At 43.5% G+C, this 21,779-nt stretch overlaps 3 protein-coding genes across 3 annotated transcripts; all 3 read right to left on the reverse strand.

Moving 5' to 3' along the window:
* Window positions 1-477: 477 nt before the first annotated feature.
* LOC118284943 (bile salt-activated lipase-like) lies at window positions 478-4,578 on the reverse strand. The gene is made up of 11 exons (XM_047329582.1): window positions 4,475-4,578; window positions 3,993-4,140; window positions 3,743-3,862; window positions 3,462-3,659; window positions 3,239-3,369; window positions 2,864-2,971; window positions 1,848-1,962; window positions 1,521-1,707; window positions 1,214-1,417; window positions 842-1,051; window positions 478-730 (listed from the first exon to the last, which is right to left on the reverse strand). Exons 1-11 carry the CDS (start codon window positions 4,535-4,537, stop codon window positions 538-540), a joined length of 1,677 nt encoding a protein of 558 aa, XP_047185538.1. The 5' UTR covers window positions 4,538-4,578; the 3' UTR covers window positions 478-537.
* A 1,635-nt stretch (window positions 4,579-6,213) lies between these two features.
* LOC118285406 (bile salt-activated lipase) lies at window positions 6,214-9,677 on the reverse strand. The gene is made up of 11 exons (XM_035609042.2): window positions 9,520-9,677; window positions 9,274-9,421; window positions 8,939-9,058; window positions 8,659-8,856; window positions 8,441-8,571; window positions 8,212-8,319; window positions 7,953-8,067; window positions 7,349-7,535; window positions 7,036-7,239; window positions 6,623-6,832; window positions 6,214-6,499 (listed from the first exon to the last, which is right to left on the reverse strand). Exons 1-11 carry the CDS (start codon window positions 9,652-9,654, stop codon window positions 6,316-6,318), a joined length of 1,740 nt encoding a protein of 579 aa, XP_035464935.1. The 5' UTR covers window positions 9,655-9,677; the 3' UTR covers window positions 6,214-6,315.
* Window positions 9,678-10,856: 1,179 nt separating this feature from the next.
* gtf3c5 (general transcription factor IIIC, polypeptide 5) lies at window positions 10,857-16,534 on the reverse strand. The gene is made up of 11 exons (XM_035608957.2): window positions 16,200-16,534; window positions 14,972-15,170; window positions 14,684-14,879; window positions 14,351-14,534; window positions 13,639-13,743; window positions 13,127-13,241; window positions 12,894-12,974; window positions 12,375-12,463; window positions 12,155-12,237; window positions 11,253-11,395; window positions 10,857-11,159 (listed from the first exon to the last, which is right to left on the reverse strand). Exons 1-11 carry the CDS (start codon window positions 16,401-16,403, stop codon window positions 10,969-10,971), a joined length of 1,590 nt encoding a protein of 529 aa, XP_035464850.1. The 5' UTR covers window positions 16,404-16,534; the 3' UTR covers window positions 10,857-10,968.
* Window positions 16,535-21,779: the final 5,245 nt, after the last annotated feature.

A 21,779-nucleotide genomic window follows, 5' to 3' on the forward strand; every position in this document is an offset into this window, starting at 1 on the left:
CTTCCAACGCTATCCACACTTTTCAGTAATGGCTTGAACGGATTTCAGTCGTCTGCAAAATGGTTTGTTGCCATGAAATACAATTTTCAAATGTAAAATGTGTTGTGGTTGTTGTTTTTTTTCCACCAGACAAACCGGTACTGTACATTTGGATGAACGAATGAGAACGAGAAAATGAGAGTGAACTAAATTCTATTGTGATCAGTACGGAATATGGGGTTTGAAGTGGAACCCGTTGGAGCACTCCTACGAATTAGGTGCTTCAGATACTGAGGGAACTTTCTCCGGAGCCTGGACAATTCAATTCAATTTCTTTTTTAACGTTTGACAGTTAACAAGCTACTGACGAGAGGTGAGTGTGGCAGGGAAATCCAAACAGCCTGAACAAATATGAATATTTTATGTACAAATGTCCAGGCTTGTGCACACAAGATTTTTTTGCAAATAGGTTGAGCCTAATAAAAGCCAGAGAACGTGTTTGTTTTTTTCCCCACTCGTAACGTTTATTGTACAGATTTTTTTTATTCAGGAAATGCATCACAGGGCGTCTGTGGCATGAAACGATGGGAGGCTGGGAAGGGTGCTGGCCCAGAGGCGAACAAAACGTGACCTCATGTCCTGTCCAGCGGAGCTCTCGTTCATTTTGGCGTTGATCTCCAGGAACTGGTGGCCGCCGCTGGTGCATTCAGGCCAGACCACGGGCACCACCAGGTTTCCTTTGTTGGGGTTTCTGTGAAAGTGCAAAGTCTCGTCAGTGTTTTGCATTGAAGTCTTGTCAAACCATCCCCAAGTTATTAAAACGTTGCAATGTTGCTCAAGCGCGCGCGTGCCGTGTTTTTACCCAGTCCTGGCGAAGTTAGTCCAGTACGCAATCATGTAGCCCGACAGGTCTCTGTGTCTGTCTCCATAGGCCTTCGGCGTGGCGAAGGGTTTGCCGAACACGAACTGCAGGTCATCGGCGTGGTCGGCTCCCACCCAGTCGTGGTAGGGTCTGCCCGGCCCGGCCAATAAACTGGGCTCAGACAGCAGGTAGGAGTAAGTACGGCCAGACCTGTCAAAGACCCCCCACAGTGTGTTTTAGTCGTCAGTCTGACGATGCATGTCCCAAAGGCTTAAACGAAAAGCTACCGTGACTTTTTCACAAACATTAACTGTAGTATGATCTTGTTATTCTGTGGATGTATGTAGCGAAACCGAGAGCAGTTCGCCAAACCTGGCGTTAGCAGCATGCAGATAAATGGCGGACAGAACGGGAACCAGGAAGAGGTAATCGGTCCCAATGTCCACAGCAGTTCTCCTGATGGTCTCCTGGACAGGTTCCGACCCCCAGTTGGATGAATATTCGGCGAAGGCGATGTCCAAACCAACTTCCCCCTTCTCCTTGGTATAAGCAGCAAGGAGCCGCCTTACATCTTCTCTGTAGAGAAGAAAATAACAGAGAGCTCTGTTAAGTCGACACATTTGGCCTCTTTGCCTTCATGCTCTCGTATTTCTCTCCTCTGAAGACAGATGCGCCTCACACAAGGACGTCTTTATCCTTGTTACTAAAGGAAGGAATGTCCTGCGAAGTGAAGAGGTGACCATCCATGTTATTAACCCCCGCAAGGTAGTCTATGTCCGCGGCATTGCGGAACAAGTTGCCAGGCTGATCAGGCAGGAAGTCTCCATCGACTACCGGCATCAGTAGCAGGCTCGTCACTCCGGGATCTGAGACAGATGGAAACAGATATAATGAGTGGCAGCTAACAAATGTCTGTTAGCGGGCCACCTGTCCAGGGCGTACCCCGATTTCACTACTTCCATGTTTGTAACAAGATTTTTTCTGAATGTTGAGGAATGATGCTCACGGTCCGGGGAGCCTTGTGTGACGCGGGGAGAAGCCATGCTGAGAGTCGCGGCATCGGTTGATTTCAGACAGGCCACCATCCTGTCATCGGTGGGGCAGCCGACCTTCCCAGCAACCTGAGCACATGGAGGGTGATCGAGTCAACGTTTTAAGTTGACTTACAAGGTGCTCTCTCACTGTATTTAAATCTTTAATCCATGCCTGCTCAGAACGAGCTCCCTCGTCTCACCTGTGCCTGTTCCTCACATTCCCTAAACCCATATCTCCATGGACTGTTACAAGCTCATCTCCATCTGAAGGTAACACCACCACCATCCTGGTAGCCCTACTGTCCAGAGGGCCACAGTCCAGTTCTAGTTTCTGGAAAGAGTTCTGCTCACTAACCTTTGCTCCTGTGAGCGACTCTGTGCATTTCCATCGAAAAATGCTTGTAATGGGAACTCTTATTATCCTCTTCAAATATGAACAAGTCCCATTCTGGAAGTCATTTGCCAGATTGTCTTTGCACTTGACTAGTTATAGCCTTCCAAGCTGCTTACTAGTTTTTTTCCTTATTTAATCCTCATGTGAGTGAGGTGTCAGAATCGTTACTGTCACAGGCCAAAAGGGGAACCAAGAGTTCAGAAGAGCAGAAAAGTTGTTGACTTACCATGTTGGCTTCCACGCTATTTGCTGAAACCCTTATTTTCTCACTTCCTAAGTAGCGGAAGCCGCCTTCAATCCCCTATGTAGTTTATACCAAAGCGCTGACCTGTTTACCAAAGGCAACAGCCTTCTTGAAGACGGATTACTGATTCATTGTTAACAATGGGGCTGCAAGTAAGTTGATTAACCTACAAAGTTGGTGGGCTCACTGCATTTCCATGTACATACTGTATGCAACTTGAATACACAATGTAGACCGCATACTCACAGTTTAATGTATCACAATTCCAATACTTAATCAGATGCGATCTAATAGTCGGCTTCTCCTGTGACAGCTATCGCCTGTCTCCGTGATATCTGACGATCACATACCTCCTCTACAACCTTGCGTGGGTTCCTGTTGAGAGCCCAGGGGCAGAAGGCGACGCCGCTCTGGGAGATCGCCCTCTTGAACAGCCCTTTGTTTTGGGGGGAAAGCATCTGTGTTGGAAAAGATGCGTACACAGTGTTAAAATTACTATTTGTAACGTTGTTAATTTGCCAATCAATATGAGATTCTATGGGGGGGGGGGGTATAAATTGTAATTAATGTCTCTAAATCCTTCTGCTTCTTTTACAATAAATTATTGTCACTTAACTCCAAATTATTTAGAAAGTTGAAAAATCAAGAAAGCTAATCAGTTGCAACTTGCAAACCCATATCCTCGATGGGCATAGTGGTGTTTTTTTTCTTTTCGAGCTTCTCACCTGGAAGCTAACACTAGCGCCACCCGCAGACTCTCCAAAGAGGGTGACGTTGTCCGGGTCTCCTCCAAAGGAGCGGATGTTCCTGTGCACCCAGGCGATGGCGGCGTGCTGGTCCCACAGACCATAGTTCCCTGTCACGGTGACAAATCTCACGTCAAAAGCACATTAAAATAACCCAAAGGATTTGGTTTTGTTTTGGTCCATCCCCGTTAATTGTACTCACCAGGTAAGCTCGAGTCTCCTGTGCTGAGGAAGCCCAGCGTTCCCACACGGTATCCCACCGACACCACGATAACAGTGCCCTTGTCTGCAATTTCCTGGCCGCTGTACAGATAGTTGTTTAGGAAATTTGGCCCCATTGAGCCCCCGACCATGAAGCCTCCCCCATAAAACCAAATCATCACTGGGAGGTTTGACGACACTAGAGGAGAACAAGAAGTGATTCGTAGGTCTTACGAGCAAACTCTTTCTAATATTGATGAAGTGCAACACAAGAAAAGCTACCATGTCGTCCATGAGGAACCCAGATGTTGAGGTAGAGGCAGTCTTCACTACCGAAAGTCGAAGTCTGGAGCATACTGATCTGGAGACATCTACTGGCAAACTTAGTCGCCCTCAGTATGCCTGGGAATGAAAAGAATACTGGTCATTTTGAAGGCGTGATTTCTGCAGTGCAAGCTCCCACATCAGTTATTTTAAAAATAATGTATTCAAATGTTCAGCTCTTGTTTGGTCAGACGGGCCTTAAACGCACCATCCCAGCCAGGGTGAGGTTTGGGTTTCTCTAAGTTTCCAGGTTTGGCAGCGAAGGGAATTCCTCTGAAAACCTCCACAGAGCGGAAAAGGCCTTGGGGAATATTTTGTCCCTGAACGCTGCCGCCCTCTGTCTGCACAACACCCAGCTGGAGACAACAGTCAAAAAAGAGCATTCAGTGTTATAAAGTGGAGCCTACTGTGGAAAAATAAAGCGCGTAACAAAGTAGATTATGACATTTGAACAAAAATTAAATGAAAATTTCAGGGTAGAATAATATTTCATATTAAAGTGCCTGGATTATTTGAACTGCATTTACATTTACACAATTTGGAGTCACATGATGTTCAAAGAAAGTAAGTAAATTCATCATAAGTGAAGTTTTTGTTTTTTACACATAGTAACAATAACGTAGATTTGTCACACGTCTTCTTATGTGCCGTTATTTCGCATGCAAAATTTTACAATTCTTACAGACTTACAGAGGCTGCTGAGGCTGTTCCCAGGGACAGGACGACAACCACAAAGACCTTCACTTTCTCCATGGCTGTTCAGAAACCACTGGATGCCTCTCCAGGTGCTTATATACACCCCCCCCCCCCCCCTCACACACACTCCTTATACAACTTTTTCACCCATACTGTCAACCTGGGGTCCCACTGACCATGATTTGTCACCTAAACCTAGTAAAGTAAATCCAGGTATGCCGTTCCATGCATTCATGTTTCACCAAATGCATATAGAACGACCTGAGATTTATGTTCTATTTTCATGCATTTTGGCTCAGGTTTTTATTTTGTCAAATAGTTGTCAGATGGTCATTTACTCGTTTTGGAAATTAAAGTCCAAGTGTCAAAAAGACACACAGTTACTCACTTTATGCCAAATCTGAATTAGAGTTGCCGTAGTGGTTTATTTCATTAATATCAAATGTTGATATCAATTAATATCAAACGTAATCAAATGATATAGAATGTTGCAAAAACTTTTACACTTCCAAATAAAATATGGCAAACACAGAGCATGTATAGATGTAAACATGTCTAAAACACTTGAACAACATCAAAGCTCATTGGTCCTTGTTATCTGGTACGAACGTCAGGGCGTTGTTGATTTACAGAGACAGATGGAGGAATTCTCAGACTATCAAAAAAAGTGTTCCGTTCCAGATAAGATAAATCCTCCAAAATAACTTCCTGCCCTCACAGATAAACATACCTCAAAGACCAAAATATTCTGAGAGAATTATAGAGGAACGCTCCAATGTTTTTGTATGTTATGCAAAGTGACAGTCACTATACCGGACGGCAATAGACCATAAATCAGCAGAATGTTTAAAAAAATATATAATTTGTCATGAAATAAAAGCAAAGACAAAAAAATATTAAACAATTTTTATGATTACTGAACAAATTCAGGAAGAAACCAAAACCAGCACATTTCTTCCTCTTTAAAGCAACAACAAAAAAAAAGACAACGTCTTAAACTAGTATTTCCCCGTTAAAGAAGTTGCTTGTAGTTACTAAAATGGTCCCAGTCAAAATCACCTACTGTGTTAACTGGGCAAGTTTAGCATTTTTTTAAAATCATATAGTTGCCACGTTAGCTGGCCATCTCAGCTAATGGCGGCCAATGAATTGGTTTATTTAACTAGGCAGATTTCCAACATTAGCGCTGTCAACTGCGGTAGTTAATCCCAATTCTCATTTTATATTCTCAACTTTGTCTTGGATTGATTAAACCTTTGTATGTTTGATAATTGCGTGGTTCCACAATGATAATAATCTCTGAGAGTTTGAAATGAGTCTCGTTTTTCTCGTACTGGCAGTGAAAGTATGGACTGTCAAACATCTGGGCCTCCTCTTGATTTCCAATATCGTGGCACCGTGACGTGTGTTCATGAGCATTCAACTGCATTAAATGTCAACTGCCATTCAGGTTGAGTTGATTTATTAGGCCAACTGTATGGTAGCTAGTGCAGCTGCACTGTTAAAATGACTGTGCTGTTAGGGTTTGTTTGTTTCATATTTATTTTGCACACACTTCCGCACCAATGATAATGTTTTGTACATTCAAAATACCAAAATATAATATCATTATAGCAGTAGCTCACCCAAAACCCAAGTGGCATACTTGCACAGTGAGTTTGTTTGGCACCATTCTTGTATATTGTACATTTTAAAGGGTCACAACACATTATTAAATAAAACCAGACAAAATATAATTTGTACTCATCCATTTATTCATCATGAACCAATACTGGTGTGATTCTTCAAATCTGCAGGTCCGTACTTGAGGTGCACAAGGTTATTGCACAAGCTCTTTACTCTGAGATGTTTATGCCCAGGTTGGGCAGGACGCTGGTCCAGAAATGAACGTAGCGCATTCTCATCTTCTGTCCCACGGCGCCTTTTTTCATGTCAGAATTGATCTCCAGGTACTGGTGTCCAGTGCTGAGGAATCTGGGCCAGGCTACAGGCACACTCAGCTCTCCTTTGTTGGGATCTCTGTGGAGGCAAAACAACAACAACAGGGCAACTGAATTGAGGCAGTTGTGGTTTTCTATTTCAGTCTATGACTTGTCTCTGATTTCTGTGATGCTGCAGTCTCTCTTGTCTGCACAATTATACCCAGTTCTGGCGAAGTTGGTCCAGTAGGCGATCATGTAGCCGGCGACGTCACGGTGGCGAGGCCAGTACGCCAGTGGCGTGGTGAAAGGCTTTCCGAACATGTATTGCAGGTCATCGGCATGGTCGGCTCCCATCCAGCTGGGGTAGGGTCTGCCGATGCCGGCCATGCGGTTGGGCTCGGAGAAGAGGTAAGAGTAGGTACGGCCAGTTCTTTGGTGAGAAAAGGAAAATAGATCTGGTAGAATTGACAGACGTCTAGCTGTGCAAGCTATTGTCCATTCACCTGCTGTGAATATGTCTTCCTGGCCTTGCTACCATGGCGTCAAAAGATTTTAACTCCCCACCTTAGAAAGCAATGTGGGGAATTTGAATAAACCGACAAGCACAACTCTATTACAAGAACCTGTTCTCACGTGGCATTGGCAGCATGAAGGTAGAGCGCAGCCTGTGTAGGAACCAGGAAGATGTAGTCCGTTCCAATCTCCACTATGGTTTTCTTGATGGTCTCCTTGTTTGGATTTGATCCCCAGGTTGAGGTGTATGTGGAGTAGGCATTCTCCAGACCAGCCTTGCCCTTCTCCCTAGTGTACGAAGCCAGAAGCCTCTTGACATCTTCACTGCACATGGGGAGAGACCGTTTGAAGGTTAGGCTCAATAAAAAACACCCCTCTGCCTTCAAAACTGTTTATAGTAGATCCGTTGCAGAACGGTAAATGTTGAACTCACACAGGGGTATCAACCAGGTGGGAGTTGATGGAAGGAACATCTAGACCAGTGAAGAGGTGTCCATCCATGTTGTTGACTCCAGCGATGTAGTCGATGTCAGCAGCATTATGGAACAGGTTTTGAGGCTGATCAGGCAGGAAGTCGCCGTCGACCACAGGAGACAGGAGCAAGTTTTCTACTACGGGACCTAAGAGGCAAGATGCAGCCGGTCAATTAAACAGTTTTATACAAAACTGGCCCCTGGCTCTTTGAAGTCAGTTTGGTGCGTCAGGACTTTGAAGGTGAATACTTTGTAGCCTTCCCCAGCCATGCGAGACATGTTCAACCCTACAGGAAATACTGCCTGGTCAAGGCGAGGGGGCCGGCGACATCAACAACATCAACGCCCATAAGCTCGCTGTGAACTCTCCAGACAACGACCTGCTCTATTCACACGTCTGGTTCAACGGCTTCGGACATTCACACAAAAGTTCAAGGTTGCCGCGCAATGTGTGAAAGCAGACTGTGTGGCATCACGTCATTTTACTCATGTGGTACACATTTGATACACCAGATGAATAGATAAATGTAAACTGGGCTCCTGTAAGTGGAGTGCAGTGCTTACTGTCAGCAGAGCAGGTCAGACTGAGACTGCCAGCTAATGTCAGGACGGCGGGATCAGTCATCTTCAAACAGGCGGCCATTTTTTGATCGGTGGGGCAGTTGACCTTCAGAGCAATCTGAGGAGAGGAGTCAGATCACTTTTAATTGTTTCCCCAGCCCAGAAGATATACAGTGGTGTCCTATCTCTAAATGCCTATTAACTATTCCAACAAAGACAGTTGAAGGCTCAGTTGAGGAAGTGAAACATTTCAGTGACGCACCTCCTCGGCGAACCTGCGGGGGTTCTTGTTGATGGCCCATGGGCAAAGGGCGACCCCGCTCTGGGAGATGGCTCTCTTGAACAGCCCTTTGTTGTGGGGCGTGAGCGTCTGTGGACAGACGCGCAGAGGTTAAAAGAGGTTGGGCTCCTACGCACAGTTTTACATTTCATCACGTGTTTCAACGCTCCATTCAACTGGTTTGCCAAAAGGAAAAAAAAAAGCTTCTCACCTGGAAGCTCACACTAGCCGCACCTGCAGACTCTCCGAAGATGGTGATGGTGTCCGGATTGCCTCCAAACGAGCGGATGTTCCTGTGCACCCAGGCGATGGCGGCCTGCTGGTCCCACAGGCCGTAGTTCCCTGACAAGAAGGTGGAACGTTTCATACAATTGGCAGAGTCGAAAAATCGGTCATGCTTCTGTTGAGAAAGAATAAACTGGCATCTACCGGGCATGTCCGAGTCTCCGGTGCTCAGGAAGCCCAGAGTTCCCACGCGGTATCCCAACGTCACCACAATAACATTCCCTCTGTCTGCAATCTCCTGACCGCTGTAGAGATAGTTATCCAAGAAGTTGGCACCCATCGAGCCTCCGGCCAGGAAGCCTCCTCCGTAAATCCAGACCATGGCCGGCAGATCTGTGGACACTACAGACCGAAGAAAAATTAGAGCCAGTTGTAGTCTTGCTCTATTATGGATGATACTTTGCGGTCTTCTCTCACTGTTTACCTGAACGGCCGTGGGGAACCCAGATGTTGAGGTAAAGACAGTCCTCACTGCCTCTGGTATCGCTCATGAGAAGGTTCACCTGAAGGCATCTCTTCCTGAAATCAGTGGCCTTCATGATACCTGACAGAGACGCACGCAGTTCAAGGGAAGTATTAGACGTTTCATGACACCTTTATCACAACTAAACCACTAAAACGAATAAACCATAATCACACTAAAATGGTTATGGGTATAATCTTTGTGTTGTGTTCTTGAGCAACATACTGTCATCACAGTTTTTAGTTATCGGTCTAAAATGTAAAAATCCAGATGAGAAGTTCCGTCAGTCTACCCACCGTCCCAGCCAGGGTGACGCTTTGGTTTCTCGAACCTCCCGGGGATGTCAGCGAAGGGAACCCCTCTGAAGACGTCCATGTGGCGGCGGAACCCAAGACGAATGTTCTCGCCCTGCACCATCCCCCCCTCTGTGTACACGACCCCGAGCTACACAAATTAAATTTGAATAAATGCTTGAATGAAACCATCACTAACCATTAGACATGCTAGAAATTATGATTTTTTTGTGTGTGTGTGGTACTTACAGAGGTCCCAGAGGCCGCCTCCAGGAACAGGGCAACAGCCACCAAAATCCCCAGCTTCGCCATCTTGATCAAACTGGCACAACCGGGATGATTGTCGGCCAGTCTTTTATAACGGGGGCTCCTCCCCCAAAACATCCGACCACTGTGCAGCGTGTGGTCCTGCTTTTCTCAGTGTTACATAATGTGTAATATTTAACCACCTTGTCCTGGCAGCACCTTGTCCAGTCCTCACTGGGGGTTTACATCCAAGTGTCTTCAGCTTAAAAAGAAATACCAAACGAATAGACTGCTCATTGTAGAGTTACTGTATGTGCAGTAACTTGTGTTTTTGACAATCAATTCATAATCCATATGGGTGTTCGTGCTGTGATTGTGTTGGGCTTGGAGACATCATTGAGTTTTAATAAGTCAGAGACAGTTTCTACATACAGGTTTATGGGCTAAGCTTTGAGAATTGTTTTTTTTCAACGTGTGCAGCTACGTATCAGGAAGCCGACCCCTGCAGAGTTGACACAGCTGTCCGACGGGACTCAAAGTCACACTGCTGTTTGATCAAATGACAGTTAATCCTTCGTTAAGATAAATGCCTTTGTTATAGCCTACGTGTAACAACTTTACTAAATTAAAGTGGACATGTACTGTTAAATATATATATCACATTTATTAATTTGCTTATACAATTGGAGGAAAACTAGAATTACAGCCGTGCGGTTGGTTGCCTCCGTTAACCAGTCGAGTAGCAGGTTACATCCATATCTGTCCAGACTCATACTTGCAGTGAAGACTTTTAAAGAAATTTCATAGATGGTATCAAGTGATTTTTAATTTTTAATTTTTTTCGGTTTACGTTTTGTCATGTTTTTAGATTAGCACCCAAGGCTAATGTCACTAATTTCAGGATCTGACCAACTGTGAAAATTGGTCACAATCTTCCTTCGTTGTCGTTGAATAGTGTCCAGAAAAATGTCTTTGTAGAACATTGTGATGGTGAATTTGACCTTTGACATTGTGGATAGAAAGTGTCATCACTTCACCATTTAATTTATTAAGACATTTATTGGTGTGTGACCATCTGTAATTAGAAGCATATGAATTCTTGAGTTATGGCAAATTATAATCAGTTCATCCTGAACATTTGAGCCTGATATAATAATAATAATAATAATAATAATAATAATGGGGATGTCATCCTCTCCAGGTGTTCCTGATATATATATTGACATTTCTATGTCTTTGACAATGTTGTGATCCTCGTTTCATTTTTGCCTCGAGCCCTGAAACATTTAAATCATACTACATATTAAGACTTAATAATATATTATGATCACACAAACCGATAGAAATACTTCTTTTTTTATTTACATTTAACTAAATCACATTTTACAGAAGCAAATGATACAAAATTAGTGACAGACAATGACAAAGTGTCATCAGAGTGATTGTTCTTCGTCACATGTAATCCAGGATCTCTGTCTCCATCTCGTTTTCACTTCCCTCAGACGGCTGAAATTCATCATCGTCATCTTCCTCGTTCTCTCCCTCCTCCTCCTCCTCCTCCTCCTCATCTGCGTGGACATCTCTCACTGAGGATTTGAAACTTGAGCCTTTGCGTGTACTTCTCCTAGGGGTTTCTGGCAATGCTGAAGGGACAGATATGACATCATACACAACAGTCATATAACAGGTTATGTTTGGAAAAGCATTTTATAAAGCCCCTTTACCCTTTTCCTCACCTGGTTTTAGTGTCCGTGCGACCTTCCTGATCATGGCCGTGATCATATCCCTCAGCTTGTCGGTGGTGCCGATGACGCACCAGCCGTCGCGCTCGTCACACACCTGTTCATCACCACGGTTCTGCTCGATCACCTGCTGAAGACTGGAAACCGCATAAAATGGACGCATTTACACCCCAACGCAGGAAGTAGATCTCCTAAAGTACAATTTTATTTTAAGTATGATCAACAAATCAAATTATGTACCATCATTATAGGTTAAGATTTGATTTGATAAGACTTAACTCATGCCTGAGATAATTTTTACACTAAGTAATCAGACAAGGCATTAACTAAATATAGCTCAGACTTTCCAATTTGCAACATTAAAGTGATTTACACATAAATAATCCATATCTAACCGAATAATATTGTTCCAACAACAAAATTATTTTACTCTACATATTTTAATGCTTATACTTCTGTACTTAAACATTTTGCATTTGCGTGCATTGAAACCTGAGAATGGGGGACAAATGACCATTATCTTTACAATAATTAATAAATAACCTGACACCACTTTTTAAAATTTGCTTTATAATGTTGATGTGTATGTGGCTTCTAATAACACTATGTAACAAAAAAAATTATAAATAAATACATCGATTTTTTTTATGTATTTGAAAATCTTTTAAAAGAAAAAAATATATAATTATTCTGGTTCCGATGAAAATCGATGAATCCAGAAAAATTTTAATGCCAGTTACGCCTAAAATTAGACAAATTTTGTCATCAAATTTTGTTATCCCCAAAACTGAAACTCAAGACTTTAAACACTACATCTTAATTGTGGAGACACTGATGTCTCACGTGTGTGTGTGTGTTTGTGTGTGTGCGTGCGTGCGCAAAACACTGTATTGTACCTTTCCACGTGCAAATCACAGAGCTGGTAAAACATCTGTCTGTGAGGAGGCAACATGCCCTCCTGGAAAATGTAGGCCGACTCCTGTGGGAATGAAGCAGAAGTCAGTTTTTTGATTCACCTATAAAAGTACCAATGGTGTCATAAGCGCCAGTTTTAAAAGCAGTTAGCACGTGATGATAATGCTTTCACATAACGGTCAGTCCTGGACCTTCACCGACCTTCAGCTGGTACGTGAGTGGGACTGTATCTCGACTGGAACCTGGACCCTCATGAGCTGGAAGGTCAATCACACTGGCTGGCTGGTGACCTGGGGAAGAAAAAATAAATATTAATATTAGGGACTACAAGATTTCCGATACCGATCCTGCGACCGATATATATGTTTTAATCTGTCAATGATTCCTTAGAAATGTCGTAATCAAAACTTTATGACAAAGAAATGTAATTGAGTCTGAACATAAATAACTTACAAATAAAAAGAAAACCCAAATACAACCAAATATATGGAAACTTAAATTAAGAAAATAAATATTTATTTCATGTAAAATATAAGAACATAAATGCAATTTTCCCTGGAAAAATTGACAAGAAAGTCTGGCAGGAAAAGTGTCTGGAAAATGACGGCGGGGCGACATTTGGGTTCTCACATACAGTACAGCCCCCCCGGCCGCAAAAATGTCCCTAGATTTATGACAATTCAAAAATGTCTTATGACAATATAAAACTGTCCCCCTCACCCGCTTTGTTCACCATGATCGGCAGACTGTAGTTGAGGGCGCTCCTCTTGGCTTTTACAGGCATGTCAGACAGTGAGTAGCCTACAAGTTGGAAAAAAGAGAAAGCAGCAGTCAGTTGTCAGGCAGGACGAAGGTCTTTCCTTAAGTCCTTGTGTATCCCTCGTATTTTTGATCTTCCGACTATTAAAAATACGGCGGCTCCCGTCCTTGTCCGGAACTCGGGGGGCTCTCACCGTGCTTGAGGCTGCAGCGCATCCTGAAATCCAGCATCTGGTATTTCTTGGCCTCTTTGTTTTTCCGGGGGTCGTAGCCCAGCCGCACCCACAGACTTCTCCACGGTCCCGTCACCTTTTCAAAAATAAAAGGTCTGACGTTGAAATCAAATTTGGGGAAAATTAAGAGACTTTACTCTGTTAGAGTAGAGAGGATGAGTCGATCGACAATTATATGGACACTTCAACAAAATACACTAACTTATTCATTTTTTACCTTGTGTACCTTAAATGAAGTCCATATTAGAAATACAACACAATAATTGGGTTTGGAATTTTCAATTTTATTACTTTTTCCATTCAGCAACTCCTCGCTGAGGCTTAACTAAGTATTCCCACGTGTTCAAATTGAATTTAAGTCTCACTGTTTCTGAATGACATCAGTGGAAAATGAAGTGACCCACTTTTTGTTATTGTCTCCCTTTAAAAAAGCAGCTTCACTCTTTACCGTCCTGTGCCCCTCGTCAACTCACCATGTAATAGGCAAACACGGGCAGCAGCCCTTTCAGTTTATCAGTTTGGATGTTGATGTTGGCCCTGACGGCGTTCCGTGACCAGATGGGACGGCTCTCAAACATCTAGGCACAAAAAAAAGGGTTTGGTGTCAGATTAGATAAAAAGGCTCAGAAAAAGGATGGCAAGTCGTACCTGGTCCGACACACTGCGTCATGGTGGTGTGACGAGACTGGCGAACGAGTGATCGCTCAAAATGGCCTCATGGGAAAATAACTAGGGATGCACAGAATGATTTGGCCACCGAATATGTGAAGATACAGCATCGTTTCTTTAATGAATCGATCAAAAAGCTGCCAGTGTGGAATGCGGTTCACGCAAATTAAATAGTGCTCTGTTAGTATAATGTCTACTGGAATGTAACAAAACAAAAGTTCAGTTATGTTATATAAATATTTATAAATTGGACTTTTGTAATTGATTTTTTTCCCTTGAATATCAAATAAAGACAAAAAAGTAAAAAGCAAATTTAGGCTGTTGAATTCATGCAATGGTGAAAAAAAGATTGGCAACATAAATAAAATAAAAATAACTACAAGTCAGGGTGTGTCTGCACTGCAGGGAAATTCAAATACAGACAAAAGACATGTACAGAATAGCTACTGGATACTCGCACGTGTGTGTGTGTGTGTGTATGTGTCCTCCCGGAAGCAAGCAGCCAGGAACACTAACCTTTACGAGTTGTTCTTCCATCCCTTTGTCGGAGTCCTTCAGGCAGACCCGTGCCCAGTTGAGCTTGGCCGCCTCCACACACTCTGTGGGCACAGTGGGTTCGTCGAAGCTGACAAAAATGGCATTGTTGGGCCGGCGAACGCGATTCAGGCCGATGATGTTAGTCTTGTTGAAGGGGACCTGGCTGCAAACAGAATGGAGAAGAGATAGGTCTAATATTTATCCCTGATATCATCATCTCAGTAATCAAGTAAATCAAAAAGAAGGTCAAAATGCCGAAGCTTTTAGAGGAATTTATGCTTTTCTTTTTCTTCCCAAAGAGACGTTACTGACTTGTGACGGATGTCAGGCCGGTAATAATAATCCACAGGGCTGTCGAGACGCGAGAAGATAGGCGGCGGGAGAAAGTACGGCATGGGCCGCTCGAAGAACTCCTGATTCTCTGACTTGCGAAGGATGATTTTGTCGTACAACGACGTTTGTTTCCCACCTTCTGGATGCACAGCGAGGCACTGGAAGTCTGCCATCCCTGCAAACGAACAAAAGAAAGACTGTGATAAAGATCACATAACAGAACTTCATATTCTGTGGTCCCCACATGAGAAGGCATTCGGGTCCAACCTTGAAACTTGTACGTCGTTCCTATGACTCCGAGCAAATCCATCTGGATCTCGGCGTCCACGGGGTCTTTCTTCCGCACCCGCCGCCGCACCCGGAGCAGGAGGTTGCTGGACGGGAACCGGTTTCCGCACAGAGGGTGACAGAAGGGGTCCCGGGGTCGGAAACGCAGCTCAAGGCGCCGGTTGGGATGAGAGAAGGTCTGTGCAGGGAACCCATGAGAGTGATCAGATTAGTTCGATTTCACTAGAACAGTGATGACAGATGTATATGACCAGAGAGCAGCCACAGAGGAAGACATCTGATTAAGAGCTGCAACAGTTAATCGATTACTGAATTGATCGCAAACTATTTTGATAATCAATTAATCGGTTCAAGTGGTTTTAAGTTTTGAAAAAAGTCAAAGTTCTCTGATATCAGCTTCTTAAATGTGAATATTTTCTAGTTTATTTGCTCCTGTGTAAAACTAAATATCTTTGGTGTGTGGAGACAAAACAAAACATCATCTTGTGTCTGGGGGGGAAAAGGATTGTCATTTTTCACCATTTTAGTACATTTTTATAGACCAAACAATTTATTGATTATGAAAATGCAGCCCTAATCTGATTAAAAATCCAGGGCCCATTTAACCGCCCCCCCTGCTGCAAAGGGAGGTTCAAGATCTGATAAAGACCTTCATCGATCCTGCACATATTGCACTTCACTGGTGCATATTTCCCCAAAAATATTACTCAAAATTATCTAGTTACCACAAAACAATCTTCCACACACAGTGAACCTGGGGCCCTTGATTTAAAACTACAGCTCTTAAAAGAGGAAATGTGTTGTTAGGGGCCCCTGAAATTTTTGCATTTAGCATCAATCAAACTCTGTAACTTTAAGGTCTCAACCATACTAGATATTGTGATCAGTGTCTAGGTTTACTGGTTTGGGGGGGTTAGGGCCTGTAAGCGTTAAGTTTCATCCACAATCTTTAATACAGGAATGAGGAATACGGTGTATTAGGAAAGTGACCTGAAATGACATTATATGTAAAATACAAACAAAAATTATAAATTTGACATTTTGTTGCGGGAGGCGGGGCTCCCGTTGGGGGGCGGGGCATCCTCCCAATTCAATGGTAGAGGAAACACTGGTGATTATCACAATAAAGTATAAATAATGGTAATAAAACTATATAAAACATGTCCAGAATAAGTCTGGAGGAAAGTTAAATGTAGAAAGTCCTCACTTTGGACACCGCTCTTTCGCCCCCGAGCGTCTCCAGCATCTTGGCCTCGCTGCGCACCGCCGCCGGATACTCGACGCACACGAGCCGCTCGTCCCGCAGCTCCACGGTGGACGAGCCGCCGGGCACGTCGCCGCCCTCCGCCCGGCACGACACGGTCAGTTCCTTCAGGCTGAAGTCCAGCTTCAGCTCGTCGGAGTCCGCCATCGTGGGCTCCGACGGAGAGGATTCAGTGATTGACTGTTCTTACATGTAAGGAAACGAAAGCCCGCTTAAAAACAACAACAACCTCTTCGCTAGCATTTAGCGGCGGCGGGGGTGTGCGTACAAAAATAACGCCGGGCGGAAACACTTGCTCACACATTTAGTTCCACTCTTGCAAAAAAAAAAGTTGTCTTCCATTTAACTAATTTTTCATATCAAACAGGGCGTTGGAAAAAATTGAAAAAGTAGAATATATATTAATAAAAAGCGACATGCATTAAAGAGGTGAATCGAGAGACTTGGAGTCAAAGAGATGACTTTAAAATATATATTTTTCTTTTGGGATAAAAAGTCTGTTCCATTATTTGAAGGACACAGGACTTATATGCAAAGAATATTATTTATTTATTTATTCATTCAATAGCTACATTTATTATGTTGTGTTATGTTTTTTTTCTTTTTAGTTTTTTTAGTTTTGTTTGTTTTGGTAGAAAACTCTGGCTCACACTCCGACACAGTAGGTGGCGCTAATGCTCCATAACGCTGGTTGCCACCCGACAAAAAAAAAGGAAAAAGAAGAAGAAGAAGAAAAAAATAAATATATATATATATATATATATATATATATATATATATATATATATATATATATATATATATATATATATGAATCTATCCATCCCCTCTATCTATCTTTCTTTACTTTATATATTTCTTCAAAATTACATAGTTAAATACAGTTTTTTACATAATCCAAATAATTTCGAATTTCGTACTTGTGCTTTCTCCAAGTTCCCCGCAATTATATCAATAATTAATAATAAAAAATGTTGGGTCACAGTAAACTGTGTTGATATTACATTATAACACAAAATACAGTTGGCGGCTGCTGAACAGCGTCTGGCCACAGGGTGGCGGTACATAGCCAATTACAGGCAGTCAGTGAAGAAACTTAATCTGACTTCAGGAGTAAAAAAAAATCATGCCTCCATTACAGTTTCACAACTCAATCTACGCTCAAGAGTTGACGCGACTCTGAATGTCTTTGTGTTTTATATTTCATATGCGTCGCTGGGGTTTTTTAAAAACTTTTTCTCTAAGTATCTGTGTGTTGTCAGAGGGAGACAGCCACTGTTGTCAGAAGGACCACAAGCAAAGAGGATTTGCGTGCTGTCCCTCCCTGACACTGTCAACACTCACTGTCATCCCCTCGGAGAAGAAAGACAACGCAACGGATCTGCCACTTTGTTTGCCGAGTTATCTAAAATGCAGTTATAAAGGCAATTACAGTCTGGTGTTTGCTTTGATTCGAGTTCGCCTTCTTTTTCTCGTGTGTCTTTTTCGGGACGTACAAAGCTCGAGACTAGATTTTGACTAGGTGGGGCCTGTAGCTGTCTTGTTTTCACTTTTTTGAGTTGGGATAGAGCAATCTGGCTTTCTGGTGAAATGTTTATATACTGTTTTTCCTTTGCCAGGTGTCTGTATATATATGTATATTTAAAAAAAATAGGAGCCATGAGTGTAAAATTACTGGAAAGGTGTGTGTGTTCATGTGACACGGAAGAGATTGGGGGGAATTAACTTCCTGGCTTAGTTAGAAGTCGGCTTGTTTTGCATTTGTGAGTTATCAACCGTTTCCTTCCTGCGTTTGAGTCTAACGGAGTGTAAAGCTTAGATTAAAACTAAAAAGAAAGACAACTCCAAGGATGTAAATGTCCCAACCGCTAATTTGGACATCCTACACATAAAAGAGACATTTTTAATTAAGTAATAGGTGTTTTAACTATTTATTGACACACAGCCGCTTGCAGAAGCTCAGCTCGCTCTCTGCTCAGTAGCATCGCCGGTTCTGAGTGGTCGTATACCAGCGGCTCTTGAAGCCTGGTAAATAAGAGAGGGCTTTTGGAGTTCTTGGAAAGTGTATTTGTTCTGGGCTATGCGGCACGGATTCCCCCTCGCTTCTCGTCTTAGTGCTGAGCTAAGCTAAAGCAGTAATAACAATAATTGAAATCACAAATTTGGCCGTGAAAAAGTTCAACGTTCGCTCTCTCTTTTAGCTTCTTTTAGCTGTTTGTTTCGGTCTCCGCTGCTTCTCTCGAGGGAAATATCCGGTTCTTTGCCTCCAAATCCTGGTTCACCAGCAAGTGGCTGTTTTTTTTTTTGTTTTTTTCTTGCGTTTTCAATTGGTTGACTTCTCTGAATCTCTGTTTTTTCACAGATTCCCTTCTCTGTGTTTGCTGTTTCTGTTCATGTGGGTTCTGCGTTCCGTTGTGCCGCGTGCAACTGCGCCAACTCTGTGAAACATAAAAACATATCGCCATTCAGCCTGGACCCCATAGCACGCTGTTATGAAGCTCAGCGTTTCGTGGGGCAGGGTGATGAAGAGGTGTGGACAGGAGGCACTGACTGACAATCTGTTGTGTTCTGTGGTAAAGTGAAGATTTTGATGATCCTTCTGTCTTCGTGGCTCTCGTACGCCGAACATTCGTCCGGCTCCTCGGTGCTATCTGGGCCGACGGCCTGTCCGCTCCTCCCTGCCTTTCTGCGGGCCCGTTCCAGCCGTTACAGTGTGGGCAGGCCGCGATAAGGTTATCACCCGGCCTCCATCACTCAGCTCGCGCTGGAAGAGCCTGCTGCCCTCAGATTTCGCCCAACCCCACCACCACCACCACCACCCCATCGCCGCCACTCACTGTGACTCACGCTGACTTCTCACTCGTATCCCCTCTCCTCTGTCGTTCCCCAGTTCCTCTGGATGTCGGGCAACTGTGTTTGCACGGCCATGTTTGGATGTGTGATGTAAACACTAGGCCACACCCACAAAACCTATTCTCTTTCTGTAGGCAAAACAAAAAGGACTATTACGTGTGATTTCTTTCACCACAAGCACATTCACTGAACACACACACACACACACACATTGTGATGCTAATTAAACATAACTCTCAAAATGCTTAGAGGACCTAGAGTATACGGTGGACCGGTGGTTTCACATTAGTGTTGGCTTATGACCCTGATGGTATATTATAGTTGAGACCGATTGCTGCGTCACAGCAACACAATCAGGCCGTCCTATGTTGCCCGGGCAACGGGTGGATCGTACTCGGGCCAACCCCAGTTTTTAAAAAATGATTCGTAGACTGAGAAAGTAGCAGTAGCATGGATTTCTTGAGCTCACGCTTACTGCCGTTCATGAGAACTGTTGGAGCTCCTCTTCCGACCTGTTGTACCTCGAAGGCGGCGGGTCGTCCCTCCGACTTGTAAAGTCAGACGATTGCATCCCGTACTGTAGAATGAACAGCTTCAAGAAATGGTGTTTTTTGTTTTGTTTGTGCAACACTTCTCAGGGCGCTGTCGTCATCGCCGCACTTATCTATAGGAGCACAACACACAGTGTCACTTGGCAATCAAACGGTATCACACCGCCGCACTGTGTGTCGGCTGCAGGCGTGATCATACTGCGTCTTCCTGTGGCCACTCATATGGAGGAAATCTGCTGACAGCTGATTTTTCCGCGTGGATTAGTCTGTCTCTTAAAATAAAAAAAGCAAGTGGCAATGACAGTCGCTCAACGCTGCCTTTACAAAAACAACATCTCGTGTTTATGAATAGGATTTTAGGGGCCTAACTTCATTTTCTCCCCTTTTTCCGTCAGTGAAATGTGTCTCTTCTGCATCACTCCACCAAACTTACACCACACGCAAAAACATGACACTTTATAATATGTATGATATCTGTAATTTCATGGAGCTTATTTGTAAAATGACATCATAGTCGTTTGTGCGATGCGGTTGTGCTCCAAGCGTATTCTATGAAAGCACATTTTCTTATCTGATAAACAGCGGCTCTTGGGTTTATCAGGACGGTTTGTGTTATTTAAAAGAATTACAGCTACATCTTTTTGTGGCCCCTTCCCTCCGCTGCTGTAGCAAAAACCACACATCCCGTAAACTGAAACATTCAACGGTCCCAGAACCTCGACGATATTTGCCATTTGCGTCGCCGTTTTACATTTTGGCCCCTGGACTTTAGGGAAATCGATTCCAGGAGCTTCGCGGAGGGACAGGTTTCTGTTTCAGGGGTTCAACGAAAGTTGTGTTTAACACAGAGAAACAGGACAATTGCATTGACATTGAATCCTACATTGCACGGAATCAGATTCAATGTAGAAACAGTCGTAACAAAGACAGAATCCGGGACATGCAACAGTATAAGTGATTTCTTTTTGGGGGGGGGGGGTCAAATGGGGTGTGTGTGTATGCCCAAAACAAAGGCAGCTGGAGAGACGTGAGGTGTGTGTGACAAACGGTCCGTATGATGACAGTAAATAATGGCTCAGATTTCCATGATATTTCTTTGATTTCACCGGCAGAAAGTGACGATGTCCCTGCCCAGTTTGCATTTATTTTTTATTTTTACATGAATGTGTCATTATGGCCTCAGGCACGTTGAGCCATCCATCAATCCATACTGCAGCGTTTTCACAGGACTGGCCGGGGGTTAATTTGCATAGCAGTACATTTGCAAGTCAAATTTCACCTCTGTGGCACCATCTCTTTACCTTTACCTGCTGTTTCTGTGTGTGTGTGTGTGTGTGTGTGTGTGTGTGTGTGTGTGTGTGTGTGTGTGTGTGTGTGTGTGTGTGTGTGTGTGTGTGTGTGTGTGTGTGTGTGTGTGTGTGTGTGTGTGTGTGTGTGTGTGTGTGTGTGTGTGTCTGTCTGAGATAGAGACATGAGAGCTCCATTTGGATTGGGGTGTAATGGTTTTGACAAGCCAGTGCTCATGTTCGAGTCTTGATTTTTTTTCCCCCTTTAATTTGTTCATTGATCTTTTGCAGGATGGTTCAGGTTTGGTTCTGATGTCAAACTTCAAATGAAACTTTCAAAAGTATACCAGAGACATTTCTATGTTGTTATGTCTTCGTACGAGAGTCTGACAAACCCTCTGCCCTGCGACGCTAAGTGAGAGCTGAACAGTTAAGACATAAAATCAGGAAATTTGCAACTTTCAGGATACCACCGCAACACAGGCAACATACATATGCAAACGACCCAGGGCTGGATAACCACATCGACTCCTCCACAAACACAGACGTCCTGTCCTCTGCAACTTTGCCTGACATCTGTGTCGAAAAGTGAATAAAAAAAATTTAAATGAATAACGCGACCGAATGAAGCTTTTCACACTGATGCACGTGTTTCCCAGTGGAGGAATGGAACAGGTGAATATGTCTGTCTCCATTTTCTCCTGTTTGTCCCCAGGCTAAACAACCCCCAGCACTGCCTCTCCCCTTTCAGGACCTATGTCCTGTTTGTTTAGTCCCACCCTTAATCATCCTCTTCTCTGTTACCTGTGCAGGATTTTGATTTGCTCTGTTTC

This window comes from Scophthalmus maximus, chromosome 20 (genome assembly GCF_022379125.1).
Source record: "Scophthalmus maximus strain ysfricsl-2021 chromosome 20, ASM2237912v1, whole genome shotgun sequence".
Taxonomy (NCBI): domain Eukaryota; kingdom Metazoa; phylum Chordata; class Actinopteri; order Pleuronectiformes; family Scophthalmidae; genus Scophthalmus; species Scophthalmus maximus.